Source organism: Corticium candelabrum, chromosome 8, assembly GCF_963422355.1.
Source record: "Corticium candelabrum chromosome 8, ooCorCand1.1, whole genome shotgun sequence".
Taxonomy (NCBI): Eukaryota; Metazoa; Porifera; class Homoscleromorpha; order Homosclerophorida; family Plakinidae; genus Corticium; species Corticium candelabrum.
The window spans coordinates 740,001-755,000 of NC_085092.1; the positions used below are offsets into that span (position 1 = coordinate 740,001).

Here is a 15,000-nt window from a genome sequence, read left to right on the forward strand (position 1 = left end):
GTGTGTGTGTGTGTGTGTGTGTGTGTGTGTGTGTGTGCGTGCGTGTGTGCATGCGTGTGTGTGTGTGTGCGTGCGTGCGTGCGTGCGTGTGTGTAACTTTTGTTTGTGGTAATGGTAGGACATGAATTTGACTGCATTACGCTTTATGAAAGTGATGTGGTCATGATTAAGGCAAGAATAGCAGAGATATTTAATAGTGAGTTCGATTATTGACATCATATGATATGCCCATCACATTGTTTGTGATGACCGACGCATTTGAAAGCTGAAGCTCTAGCGTTCTTCAAGACGCCAAGCGAAGGTCCCATGGGACCATGCATCTAGCTCTAAGCACCGTTGCATGCGCACCACCAGCATGTCATCTGCGATCAAGAGAGCAATATGTTCTAAGTACGACTGATGATGAACGATTGACGTCGTCTTGCAAGAAAGAATCGTGGGAAACGTTGTGTACGCTGCTTTCTTCTGCATCCGGTCGCTAGATGTACATGCATGTCGCTTCACAGTATATTCTATGCAGCTAGGAGACGTACATCGATCTCTAGCTACAACGAATTAGCGGAACGAAAGATGGCGACGATTCAATAAAAGTATGATAATCATCTGATAGTCCATCTCAACAGTTAATTAATTTATTAACTTCCAGTGATACAAGAGCGCTATACATGCAGAATTGAGACATAACGTAGATAAGAAGCCCGCGCCGTGCAAGAGTTGCGTAGCTGTGTGAATTCGAAGTAGTGTGGGACATTGATGGTATTTAGTTAATTATCTTTAATCACATTGATAAATCCAGGTGTTTTCAAAGAATTGCCGTTTACATTCTAGCATCAATTAAGCTAATGATTAATATGATTAATTAATAATAATGACAATAATTTAACAAAATTTAATAAATATACATTGATATTTACAATAAATACACACACACACACACACACACACACACACACACACACACACACACACACACACACACACACACACACACACACAACGTCACTTCTGTCACTTGTGCTGAATTCGAAGTGTAGTGTGGAAATTGATGATATTTAGTTAATTATCTTTAATCACATCGACGCATCCTTGTGTTTTGAAAGAATTATACATTCAAGCAACAAGCTAATGAATAGATAATGATAATGACAATAAATAGACAAAAATTAATAAATTTACATTAATATTTATAATAAATACACACGTGCCACACACACACACACACACACACACACACACACACACACACACACACAACGTCACTTCTGTCACTTGTGCTGAATTCGAAGTGTAGTGTGGGACATTGATAATATTTAGTTAATTATCTTTAATCACGTCGACGCATCCCTGTGTTTTTAAAGAATTATACATTCTAGCAACAAGCTAATGAATTAATAATGATAATGACAATAAATAGATATTTACAAAATTAATAAAATTTACATTAATATTCACAATAAATACAAACGTGACACACACACACACACACACACACACACACACACACACACACACACACACACACAACAAGCACCTAGATGCAAGTATATACGCTCGTAGCTGTGAAGCGACGGTGTAAACACAGCTTCATTTACTAGTTACATAAATACACAGATTTCAGTTACTGTGCCAGGTGTGTGTACCTACTGTAGAAGCTGCCACCTAATAGAACACCATCGTAGAACATGTTCTAACAAAATTTTTTAGTAGCTTTCCAGATTTTTCAAATTAATTATACACAACATATGCTTAATTAAATAAATTTTCATTCATTCATTAATTAGTTAGTTATCTTAGATACAAGACATAATATATATTTCTCCAAATAACATTTGAGTTAACAAGAAATTAAACTAAAAAGAATTATTTAATTAGCAAGAATAGAAATGGCTGTTCTTGTTTTATAGTTTTGAATACAAGCAACTAAAAAGCCTTGTGCATTTATAACAGTTCTGAGTTACCCACTGCATAAAGTTACTGCCACAACAGTAATAACATGCAAGGTTCTGATCATTTCCCTAGCACTAAATTTAATCACCTGTCTTAGCATTGCAAAGAGTTCTTGCTATGATCTCTCATGCTCAAAACAAACACCTACTTTAGCCATTGTGATCCCATAACAATTGAAAGAAAAATACCCCACATAATAGTCCAAGAATATTTGAATAAATAGTTATTTTTGTAATGCCAAAATGCTATCAAATTAATGAGTAACACATTATAATCAAATGACACTAACAGTATTCATATACCAGCAGATGATGTAAATTGGTAAATTGTGTACTCTAGTATAGTCTCCACAACTCGACAATTATACGTGATCATCTAATGACAAAACGTGGCAGGTGTGCTACCAGTAAGAGCAGCTACATAGTATGTAATAACCATGTTACACAATAAAATAAAATAAATAGATTAGTTACTTAATGAGTTACAGAAGGCATCCATTAGTCTCTTGATACAGTTAATCATAGATTGAGTGTCTTTTGATAGGAATAACTATTCCCATATTCTTTGCCTTCCATTAATAATAAAAGAATCTAGTAAATAATCCAAATAGACAAAAACTTGGCTGTGTAGTTTCTAAAAATGATGTCAAACGTCTAAAAGGCAACAGAGATATTGCAAACATTTGCAGTCTAATCTAACCAAAGAATAGACAGTAGCATTGAAATAGATCCTGGGAAAACAAGGTGGCATGCCTTGCTGAAATGGTGTCCTAACCCTGCAACGTTTCACAGTGCATGCAGTATCTACGAAAAATTTAGGGTACAAACGAACATGCATTCAAACTGAGTTCCTTTACTTTGAATGTATGTGCAAAGGTATTTCAACAGAGTAGTACATACCATAAAGCAGTTCATGCCTTTCATAAAACTTCAGCAAAAGTTGTCGTGCTCTATCAATATCATTGGAAGATATCTTCATTCCACAAAGGAGACGACATCCAACAACAAGTATGCTGTAATGGATATAGTGCTCTCTTGGCAGAATTCCTCTAAGCACTGGAAGAGACCAGAAAAACAGCCATGATCTATTTTCACTACCTACAAAAATATTATCTTACTGTTGAAGACAACCAATAAAATGTCTGATTATTAACAATACCCTTCCATGTGGAAAACTCTTTCAGCGTATGTGGAATTCGACTAAAGTGGTCAGGTGCTTTAATTGAAAGGAGACGCTTATCGAGAAAAGTTACCCGCACAAAATTAAGACTCGATCTTACATGGCAAAGTTTACAGTAGGTATACACATAAATGTAGGTATTTGCCTTATCACCAATAGAGTAGATTTCATCGGAAAAAGTCGGCCACCTGTCAAGCAGTGATCGAGTAATACCCAAGTAAACTACGTGCATCCAGTCAATAGCTGTTCCATCTACTATGTCAAATCCCGGTAATGCTAAGAGTGGAGATACTACATTCAGCATTCCCTTGACCTGCATCAAAACAAGACTGTAACTGTAAAATACATACATATTGTTAATAAATAATGTCAATCGCACTGGATGTCGTAGATCTACTGCCTCCGTCACATCACTAACAACACTAGCATGGGTTCTGGCAATAGCATCGTGTTTAATTGGCCAATATTGATGAAGGTGATCACTGCCAATAGTAACGCCTGGATTATAACAATAAGGACAGGCATACTGTCCATTGTGCTGCTTCATGCAAAGGATCATTGCTCTGGCTGGTAAATCACAAGTAATGAAAATCAGAATAACTTTGCAGTGCTGCAATCCTTCAGCTGTCTTGAAAGTTTCTCCTGCACGTGAACAATAAGTTAATTACTAAAGTTCAAATAGCAAATCATGACATGTTACCATTTGTGGACAGTTCCTTCAGCTGACTCATTAGAAGTTGTAGAAATGCTTGTCTAGGCGGTTTCGATGGATGAAGCCAAAGAGCACAGACAATGGCATACTTGAGTGAAAATCTATGACATGGCATAAGAAGTAGACAAATTAACACTTAATTTCATTGCCTACCTGCATTCAGGAGGAAGCTCATTAATTGTAAGATACACAGGCCAAAGAGACCCAGTTCGTGAAGTTCTAAAAACAGATACACCATCCGTGTTCAAAGTCAGTGTGATAATCCATTTCCATAATAATTCGGTAGTCATATTCCTGTATCTTTTGCCGCTTGTTATATCAGACATATCAGCATTATTTCTTTTCTCAAAACTAGCAGAAACAAAATTCACTGTCTACAAAAAAAAGAAATTAAAAAAAAATTAAAATTAAACACTGCTGATGAATTCAAACCTTTAAACAGTCGAGACAGTGCATTTTTCACATAAAAAAAACAAAAATTCATATGGTTTTACAGTTGCTTCTTGACATTGCTCCCTGCTACATTAGTCTGCACTGTTTGCAATTAAATCTTCGCAGCTGGGACATACAAATGCTTTCATTGGTTTCACAGGAGCACAGGTTTTATTAAGATATGATTTCAGGCAGTACAACGAGGTCATAGCATGGTGACCTAATGGAAAGTGAGCCGAAATAAGCTGCATTAGGTCTTTACAAGCTTGAGCAGACAATTTATGCTGCAAAATAAACAACATTATTAAAAATGAGCTGCTCCTTTTTGTTAGAGGACAACCAGGAAACAAGAGATCCTCGTCACCAGCAACACTGGGTTCATCACATGAAAATGAACCAGTGCCAGTGTCTAGCCTGTCATATGCAGTCCCTTCCTCATATTTATCATCACACTGAAATAGGATGTGAGTCTAGCTCTCTGTACTTTGATCTAATATTTGACTGTTTCCATCACTGCCTACGCTATCTTCATTGATGTCATTATCAAAAGTTATATGCTGTAACCATCAGACTGGCAGCCTTCCTTGTTGTCCTCATCTGAAGGGCAATATAAGACAATTGAATTGAGCTGTCCTAAAAATGAACTGCAAGGATGGTGTTTACCGATCACACCGTCAACAGCAAAGTTCGAAGCATCAGACTGTAAACCCTCCCTACATTCATCTAAGCAAAACAAAACGTTGACACAAAACCACTGCGCTAGCTGTTCTATTTGATAAAATAAGTTTTAGGTAACCACATTATAATTGTATTAAGCTATATTTTACATGAATATTTAAGAACAACACTAAGATCAGACATGGACATTAAGACGTTTGAGTTAAGAGACAATTCCGGGAGATAAACAAGAGGCGCTCCTGTTGTATCTATCTAAATTTAATTAAACAAAAATTATCGCGTTAGTTAATTAATATAAATTTGTTGCTATCTTTCTGTCTCTTATAGATTTATACGAACTATAAACATGTCCACATCGTTTGATCTACAATCTTATCTATAATCTGACCATTTGCTGTTAGGTCATCTTCCACAGTTGTGATATAAGCCTCTGCTTCAACACTAGGCCTACTTTCCGATTCGTCAGCGATAAGGCATTGGGTCCGCCGCTTCATCAAACAAGGTATTTTGCTTGCATCTCGAAGATACTCTCTGTAGGGTCCTTGTTTTCGTGCGTTTCGGAAAGCCATCAGACAGCTGTTTACGCATGCGTAAGTTATGACATAGAGTCCCTTATCTGGTTTCGGATAACGGCTAGATGCGGACAGGAGATCTTGGTCCAACGCAATTGTCTAAGGATGAAATATAGAGCAACGTAGAGACGTTAGGTAACTATTCTTGATCCGTGACAATCAATGAATTTGGCTCGTTCTAGCGAGAACGAGACTCGACTAGACGTCTACCGCGCCCTCCCTCTAGACCCGGACAAATACCCGGATGGCCTCTCGTATAGAGCTACCAAGGCACAGACACAAACTGAATCTATTTGTTGCAGTAGCCTAACATCTCATCTTTCAAACAATCGTATGGGCAGCGTCGTCGTTTTGCGTGCGTAGCCGTGGTGCGTAGTCGTCAGAGTTGAGTGAAGTCACGCCCTCTAGTTTCGGATGCCCGAAACACGCTAGATCGCCATTTTACGAGCAAATTTAGACACTGTAAAGATTTTGAGCATTTTGAGCATAGAATCTCGACGTCTAGTGCTAAAATCAACTTTTAGGACATGTTTCTACGTATTTCTAGCCAATTTCTCATCACTCTCTGCAGCGTAGGGATCGTACGGTGCCGTTTGAACTCCTAGGAAACAAAATTTTCCTATGTAGCAGTAAGATACTGGCTTGCTACGCAATCTAGAGTAAAAAAGGTTCGACTTGCACAATCAAAAGTAGGGTATTCCCCTCTGATAGTGTATTCCTTTTCTCATGATATAGAATTAATTTGTTCTACTTTTCATACCGCATTTTCTCTAAACAAGCGTTCCTGACTTCTCTTTTGCTTCAGTACTACCATGCGGCTGGTCTAGGCCGATTTGGCGCTACATTGGTCTGGAAATCCGAGGCTAGGTATGTCTACAGGATGAATCTAGACAAGCCGCATGTTACTCCTGTTCGTTACTGAAGCAAAAGAGAGGTCAGGAACGTTTGTTTATTGGAAACGCCGTATGAAAAGTGGAACAAATTAGTGCTACCATCTCACGGGAAAAGAAAACTGGATAGCCACTATCACAGGGGAATACGTATAGGTTATAGACCGCTGGCGAGTGTATAAACGAAATACACCCCGCTCCGCCCACGAGTTGGCACGACGGGCGAAGCCCGAGTACTAACGAGCTGGGCGCAGCGGGGTGTATTCGTCTAGACACTTGCCAGAAGGTCTATAACGGGCTTGTATCGCCCAGCTGAGGCGGTGATATCCTCTAGGCGCGGAAGTTCAAATCAGTTGACTTGTGTAGCATAATGTTCTGAAATCGACTTGGGCATTGAAACAGCAGAATTGCCAGTTATTGATTTTTGGAAGCTAGTAGACTGCTAGACGTTGATGTTGTTTCTGATCAGCAGTAATCTCGTTTCCAATTTCATCCAGTAGTTTTCAGAAGTTTCTTGATTCGCGTGTTCTCCCTAACGCCACAAAAGCTACTGCATGTGCGCGGTTGCGGTTAGAGTGTTCAACGCATGGAAGAAATGGAGAAACAAGCAGCCAACTGAAGAGGGAGCGCTCGGGCGGTACGTGCATGATCTGCATGTTATGAACAACAGAGAAATGAACTACTGGCTTGCAAGGTTTGTGCATGAAGTTCGGAGGCAAGGTGGAAAGCCGTATCCACCTTCTACCATGTAGCTGGTTTACAGCGTTCTGTGCGCGAGTATCATTCTGTTGCTGGACGCCTAACCACGGTTAATTTTTTCCAGAAGGACGACTCTCAGTTTAGTTTGCTTAGGTCTGCACTTGCTACACTCATGAAAGAACTCATTATGATTTCCGTACGGATCCGTAGACTCACGTATTGTTTGTTCTGGCTGACAGATATGTTTCAGTAGCCTAATTGTTATGTTCACAAACAATTCACATCTTGATATACCAGTAGCCCCAGGCAGTTACATAGATTTATTGACTGGTCAATATGTAGCGGAAGTGGGATATGTCATTTATTGTAAGCGAATACTGGACACTGATTGGCGCAGACGAAGCTAGACGTCTGTAATTAGACGTCTGTAATACTTTAGAGCAGCTAGACGTTGGTAATTAGAGTCACGTATCATATGGTTGCCGTGAAACGCCGTACGCCTCTATAGCGACATGTTCTTTCAGATTTCTCAACAACGCGCTCGCAAACAGCCACGAAACTCAACACAGAAATACATCTCATAGAAGTAAATGCATAAAAGATTATTCGCTTTTCTTTCCAGGCCGTTCCTTCGAACAATCACCCCGTAAGTGTCGTCGGAGTCACTTAGATTTGTTTTGCGTCCGTTGGCAATCGGAAACACACAAATGTCTTCAAATACAACGTTCTATCATTCTGCCGAGTTACAACCGGTTTGAGCGAAGTTCGTGATCGACCTACACTAGAACAACGGTTACCTCGAAAGCCTAGAAATGCGTAGTTTGGCAAAAAACGAACCGAAGAGTAGAAAGGGGATACGTAGACATGTTCACACCCGGAGTTTGAGCTCGAAAAGAGCGTGCAGTTCAAGAAAACTTAGTGGTAAGGTGAGGTGTGACATACGTGGTGGAATTACGTACTCTAGCTTTCGCTGCGAATACAAAGCGAAACTTTGTCACGGGTACACGTGTTGCGATCTCAATCTCATTAGCCACTTCTGTGTAAAAGTGAACCCCAACTAATATCACGAGAGTCAAATATCACGAGAGTCAAATATCATGAGAGGAACGTCAAAGAACGTCGAAAATCACGGGAAAGGCGTATTTTGGCAAAATCACGGGCCGTGGTGACCCATATTACAGACTGGTGCGCACCTCGCTTGGCAAACGTCAATTTGAACAGAAAGTCTCGTTGTGTATACCAGCGTGAACGTCATGAGAGTCGGAGTTGTGCTCGTTTTGTCAGTCTTGCTGCTGGCTGCAAGTTTGACTGAGGTGAACGGCTGGAGCAGAGGGAGCAGAGGAAGGAGAGGCGGAGGGTGGTTGGGAAGCACAGTCAGTAGCGTCGTCAAAGCGGTTTCCAAAGTATCAACGGCCGTGTCAGTCGCTTGCTTGTGTCCACTAGGTGTATGGTGCACTCCTGTAGTCTGTGGAGTAACATCGGGCATCAGAGCTGCCAACTGCGCTCTGCAAGTCACGAATGCAGTTTCCGCTTCTGTCAAAGAGACGCTGAAGACTTGTGGTACTGCCTTTGGCGGAAAGATCTTTTCTGGCATCGGCAGGAAACGCAGGTCATCTCCTCCCACCGATGACCGAAGTGCCTTGGAGTATCTACCCAATGACATGGCGCGTGTCAAAGCTGACATGTGCAGCATCAGACATATCGCTCACGAATGGCGTCATCGTAGAATGAACGATACAGCAGCAGCACTGCTAGAAGAAGCCGTTCTCGACATGGACGTGGCCATCATCATGACAGCAGCCAAGTATCCGTCCGTGAAAGCAGAGGTTGATCGAGTCGACTGCAGTGACATCCCTCTATGTAGATCGTCAGCCGATAAAGGGATAAGTCAGGCGTCCGACTCGGATGAAGCCTGCATTCCGGGATGTCAAAATGATGACGATGATTCAGAATGTCGCGAGAAAGAACGCCGTACTTTCACTAAACTTGTGCATGATCTCGCGTTTCTGGATGAAGACGCTGTGGCTATGAGTCCAAACAGCGAAGACGCTCAAGAAATTCTGCAGGGTACCGTAAACGAGGACGAATGAGGAGTACCGATGGATTCTGGAGTGGACGCGTGAGCGCAAAATGAGAATAAGTGTTGTAGTGTTAGCTTGCATGTTAGCTACTAAATAGGTTTACAATTGCTGATCAGTAACTCCAAATTCTGTTACATCTGGTCTCTCTAGAGACTCGGATACAACACGCTTAGATTGATATCGTAGCAGCTGTGTAGCGCATTAGTTACTTAGCGTACGTTAGTTGACGTCATTGGGTAGCGTCTTTAGAACTTGCGAATTTGCTAGACTAGCGTAGTAATTGATCGTGTGTGTAGTACGTGTATTGTGTAGTACGATGTATCGTCTACTTTTAGATAAAGAGTTGAGTTCAAGTTCACTACTTGGTGTACGTAGCACTTGCGCAAGGCTTGATCAGTTGATCGTTCGAGTGTGTCCTACATACCAGTGCCTGCTTGGATTATATTACACGAGAAAGAGAGTGCAGTATAGTACGGATACGTCTAGACAGTAGTACAACGTATTTTACAGAACGCTGCGTCTGGACGGTGCTACATTTGGTGTCAGCAGTTCGGATCTAACAGCGATATAGAAGCACTTTGTCGAAGTGATCGAGTTCAGATCTGACAGCGATAGGAGCATTTACCGAAGTGATCGTATGAAAGTGTCTTTACTTGTACGTGTATACTATCGCATTACAGTGTGTACCGTTGATTTGAATTGCGGTACCTATAATTACGGTACCCATACTTTGAATTGCGGTATCGTTGCCCACAGTTGTGGTATACAGGTGCTTTGAATTGGGGTACGGTAACTAATGGCGCAACAAGGACAGGAACAGGAACTCCAGCAACCGCACAATCCGCGCTCTCTTGGAAGCCGAATAGTTTCTCTTCCCGATTAGTTTAGCGACGGTGATATCTTACAATTTCTGAAGAAGTTTGACTTGTGCGCGGATGCAAATGGATGGAATATAGAAGACGGTGAGACTAAACAAAAGATCTTACCGACGTATCTGAAAGGACGTGCTTGGGTGGTTTACGATCGTCTTACCGCAGAGCAAAAAGATACGTATGCACACTTGTGCACAGCTCTCAAGAAGTGTTCTCACCACCAACGGCAGAACGGCGGCGACTGTCTACGCGTCAATTCAAAGACCGCACCTGGAAAGCTGATGAGCCCATGGAAGTCTACGCAGGAGAGCCGAAGCGACTGATTGACAAGGCGTACCCGGAACTGTCAGTTGCTAATCGGCAACAGCAGCTACCCGACAGATTTATAGAAGGCATGCCAGAATTCGTTCGTCACAAATTAGAACTCCACGCAGAAACCACGTTGGGAGCCACAATTATAAGGGAAAATGGGTTGATGCTGTTGAGTGATCGGCGTAAGACAACCGGGGGGGGGGGGGGGTTAGAGGCGGTAGTTAGAGGCGGTAGTTAGTGCCGTCGATGTGAGATGTCCGCCACCTCCGTGGAAGTCAACAAAAGACGAGTACATTACGAAGCTAGAGAAGAGATTGGAACAATTGAAGTTACAACAACAATCGACGTCTCAAGGACAATCTATTCAATATGCATACCCAGCTGTGTCATTGGGACGACGTCCAGCTACCAAACCCGGAAGTGGTGAGCGATTGTGTGACAAATGCAATCGGCCAGGACATCTGCAACGCGATTGTCCATTGTTGAGGTCGACACAGCCACGCGGAAGAGGGTGTTTTGTCTGTGGTAGACAAGGCCACATGGCTCGTGATTGTGATCAGCGAAGTGACCGACGTGACCAACGATCTACAGCAACATCAAGAGACATAGATCGCCGCGGTAACCACCTACCCACAACAGGACAGACATCTAACCGAAACAGTCAAGGGAGGTTTTACCAGGTAAATGGCATGGCTAAATCGATAGTGGTTTGCGGTACTGTGAATGGAATAGAGAGTCCGTGCCTTATTGATACTGGCGCGTCTGTGTCGTTGGTCCCTATATCAATAGTGGTTGGAAAACCGCTACGTCCGTGTTCTGGTAATGTAAATTTACAGGCGGTGAACGGAACAAGATTGCAGGTACTGGGGGAGGTTGATTTGCTGGTCTATTTAGACTATTGGGTAGCTCCGCGTCGTTTTATGGTTGTGCCCACAGATACAGGGCCCTTAATGGGATCTGACTTTCTACTCCATCATAGAATGATAGTAGATCTGAAACGAGGACGTCTGGATTGGATAGAAGGGTCTCTGCAACTCAAGAGAGATATACCGGAAGAACGGAAAGAAGATGTACAGAAGTGTAGTTTGGTTTTAGAGACACAAGTACAGACACCAGGGATGGAATGTGTGGTTAACATGGCAACGGTAATCAATAGTGATGAGCAGCAGTGTTCAACTACGACTACCCAAATGCTGGAGCCAAACCAAACGCTAATGGACAGTACAGGTGCTTTGATTACCAGAGTATTGGTTCCTGAATCAAGTACAAAACGCCTAGTGCAGCTATACTGTTTATGCAAGGTTCGAGGTGTCTCAACAAGGGGACGGTATTGGGCACTCTTGTACCTGTTGATCAATGTATTCCAACAGATTCTTGCTGTACTATCAACCCGACCTCACATGAGAAGAAGGACGACCTCGAATTCCTCAAGCGATTTGATTGGTCAGCAACCCGTTTGAGCCCAGGCGAGAGAGCCCTACTGGACAAGCTTGTGTTAGATAACAGAGAACTATTCTCTCAAGGAGACGGAGATGTAGGGAGATCCAACATCGTTCAACATGCCATGCCAACCCAAGAACATAATCCTGTCAAGCAACGACAATATCGATTACCGCAATCACTAAAGCCATTGGTGCAGCAACAAGTTCAAGACATGTTACAAAATGGGATTATCACCCCTATCAGCCAGTCCTCGGTCCTCTCCTGTTGTTTTAGTGCGAAAGAAGGATGGCATTTATCGATTTTATGTTAATTACCGGGCCTTAAACGGTATCACCATCAAGGATGCCTATCCACTACCTCGAGTGGACGAGACGCTAGATTCCCTGGGAGGAGCTCAATACATGTACTTCTCGATCAACATTAGATTTGGCCAGCGGCTATTGGCAAGTTGAGGTTGACCCGAGTGACAGACCGAAAACATCTTTTTCGACACCACAGGTCCATTTCAAATTTACAGTAATGCCGTTTGGGTTGTGCAATGCCCTTGTCACCTTCCAATGGCATTATACGTGGCTGGAGGACCTTTCATCAAAGGCCCAAGTACACACAAACTACTGCATCAATTCAGTTTATCTCAGCTTCGTGATCAACTTGCAATGCATTCGCCTGATCTGAGTTCAACCATTTCAACTCTCAACCACCCTGCAGATGACTCTACAAAAGCAAGTGTGCTTCAAAATGTTCACAGCATTACAGCCCTCTCCATCCTAGCCAGGAAAAGAAGCAACAAATTGAAAGGGCTGCAATTGCTGGTTGGTCTGATGCTATTGCTAGGGCAGTACATTAACAGGCGATTGCTAATCTCAATCATCTTAAAATTTTATTAAGTTACAATCAAACCATGGAATGGGTGAAAAGGCTTGCAAAGGAAACTGCTGAAGATTCTAACCTGAAGGAGGGGAATGGATTCTGGTCTTTGACAATGTCAACTTTCAAAAAAGGTACGGCATGAAAGGAAACAACGACACACAGAATTATGGGACTTCACCAGCAGACTAGCAGTCAAAGCAAGCCGGTTACCACCACCAGAGTTAATTGCAGAGACAGATGAACCACAAGGCTCAAGAGAAAAGTTACAGCCTAAATCCCTTCTTCCCAGCAATGAGGATGAAGAAATATTTATGGACAGGGCTCAATTTATAGTTATGCAAATACTTACCAACTTTTTTGATTCTTTTCGTCACTTAAACTTATTCATCGCAGATAAAAGATTAGACTACCAGGCCAAGAAGACTGAGATCCACCCACTTGCTCTTATGGACATCAATGAAATTTTCATTGATAGTAACATTGATATTTTGCTACGATTTGCCAAAGACCTTGGTATAAAAGGAGATAAACAACAGCGTGTAGTAGGTGACCAAGCCACGTGTGCCACCATCAGAGGGGCCAAACGACGCAGGATTGATGATATAACACCCTTACAGCGACTAACTTGGGCAAAAGAAAATCCAGAAGATTTTTATTTTCTTTGGGAGTGTCTCCGCGTTGTGTTTCTTCTCTTCTGGGGAGCTTTACTGAGATCGGGTGGCTGGCAAATATCAGATGTCTTTTGAATCGAAGAACGTTGACAAAGATGCCAAGAAGTTTCAACCATCTGATGATTTTTTGCAAAATGTCCTCCAGTCATATCTGGTTGCACTCTTGACTCATTTCCTGGAGATGGAAAGTCCAGATCAAGTGCCACCATCAGCAGGCAAGGAAATCAGTCGTCAATGGCTACAAGACAAAGCACACGAATTTGTTGTAAAAGTCACTGGCATAGGCGGATCCAGGGGAGGTGAAATGGGTTCCTTTGAACCCCCCAGCTGTCGTCAACTTCTGATTCTCAACTCGTTAGGTTAGTACATATATGTAGCGGCGCACGGTTTTGGTAGTCTCGGTAACAGTTTTTCTCAATCATTGCTGACGAAGTAACAGACGTTTCGAACAAAGAGCAATGCTCAATATGTATACGTTATGTTCTGAACAACGATGTCAATGAAACGTACATTAGCTTTGTGGGAGTAGAGACAATCACTGGAAAAGTACTGGCTACTACCACACTGCAGTGTCTGGAATCTTGTCACCTGTCTCCTTCTGACCTGCGAACTAGGTCAGTGCTACGATGGTGGTTCGAATATGGCTGGTGTGCGGTCAGGGTGTCGAGCTGTTGTGCAAACGCAGGCTCCTAAGGCCATCAACGTTGACTGTGCTGCACATCGGCTAAATCTTGCAGTGGTGTTAGCCTGCAAGATACAGGAGTTCCAGACTACAGAATTGTCCATGGGAGAGAAAGCCAGCTTCTTTAGACTGTCAGCGAACAGCAGCGATTTCTTGAAAAAGCTGTGGATGTCACTTTTGCGGAAATGTCAGGCAAAAACATTGAAGATGCGTGCAGAACCCGTTGGATTCAGCGCATTGATACTCATGTGGTATTCCTGGAGCTCCTCCCTATCATGCACATGGTTTTTCAAGTCATTATTTCTCCAAGACAGTTTGAGTGTTTGGTTGCAGCAGATTGGAGCTGGGATAAGGAAACGGTTGCTAAAGCTAATGGCTTTCTATATCAATTGGAGTCTTCTTCCTTTCTACTCTACTTTAAAATCCTACTACACGTTTTGTCATGCCTCAGAGGACTGACAGTCAAGCTACAGATGCAGAGTGCAGATCGATGTCCTGTTTGCTAACAAGAAGTCGATACTGTGCTTTCAATTCTAAAGCATGAAGAGTAATTCTGTGAGAGAGTTTAGGCGGATATTCGAAGAGACTAGCAAACTGGGAGGAAACCTGCACGGAGAAGACTTTGAGCTAAGAAAGCCAAGGGTAAATCAACGTCAGCGGCATCGAGGTAATGTTCCTGCAACAACTGCAGACGATTGCTATCGAATAACCCTTTACAACGAGTTTTTGTCGGATGTCATTACTGAGTTGCAAGACAGATTTACTGACAATCCGTCTTATGGTACCGGGTTGTTGCATCTTGTTCCAATTAAGTCAGTGTCCCACCTTTGACGGCGAGATTCCACAAGACCTTGCCAAAGCTGTAAATTTTTACGAGGATGACTTACCGCATTCAGCAATGTTCCCGACTCAATACCGCATGTGGGTCCGAAAATGGAAGAACGATATCATTAGTTCAGC

The 15,000-nt window shown here is 42.3% G+C and overlaps 2 protein-coding genes across 2 annotated transcripts; one reads left to right on the forward strand and one right to left on the reverse strand.

Annotated features, from left to right (window-relative positions):
• Positions 1–2,322: 2,322 nt before the first annotated feature.
• LOC134183600 (uncharacterized) lies at positions 2,323–5,527 on the reverse strand. Its single transcript, XM_062651185.1, has 10 exons — positions 5,337–5,527; positions 4,934–4,993; positions 4,271–4,867; positions 3,992–4,212; positions 3,827–3,939; positions 3,506–3,768; positions 3,271–3,439; positions 3,106–3,198; positions 2,847–3,044; positions 2,323–2,363 (listed from the first exon to the last, which is right to left on the reverse strand). Exons 3-10 carry the CDS (start codon positions 4,292–4,294, stop codon positions 2,323–2,325), a joined length of 1,122 nt encoding a protein of 373 aa, XP_062507169.1. The 5' UTR covers positions 4,295–4,867; positions 4,934–4,993; positions 5,337–5,527.
• A 2,483-nt stretch (positions 5,528–8,010) lies between these two features.
• LOC134183179 (uncharacterized) lies at positions 8,011–9,548 on the forward strand. The gene has a single exon (XM_062650660.1). It carries the CDS (start codon positions 8,363–8,365, stop codon positions 9,197–9,199), a length of 837 nt encoding a protein of 278 aa, XP_062506644.1. The 5' UTR covers positions 8,011–8,362; the 3' UTR covers positions 9,200–9,548.
• The last annotated feature ends 5,452 nt before the right edge of the window (positions 9,549–15,000 follow it).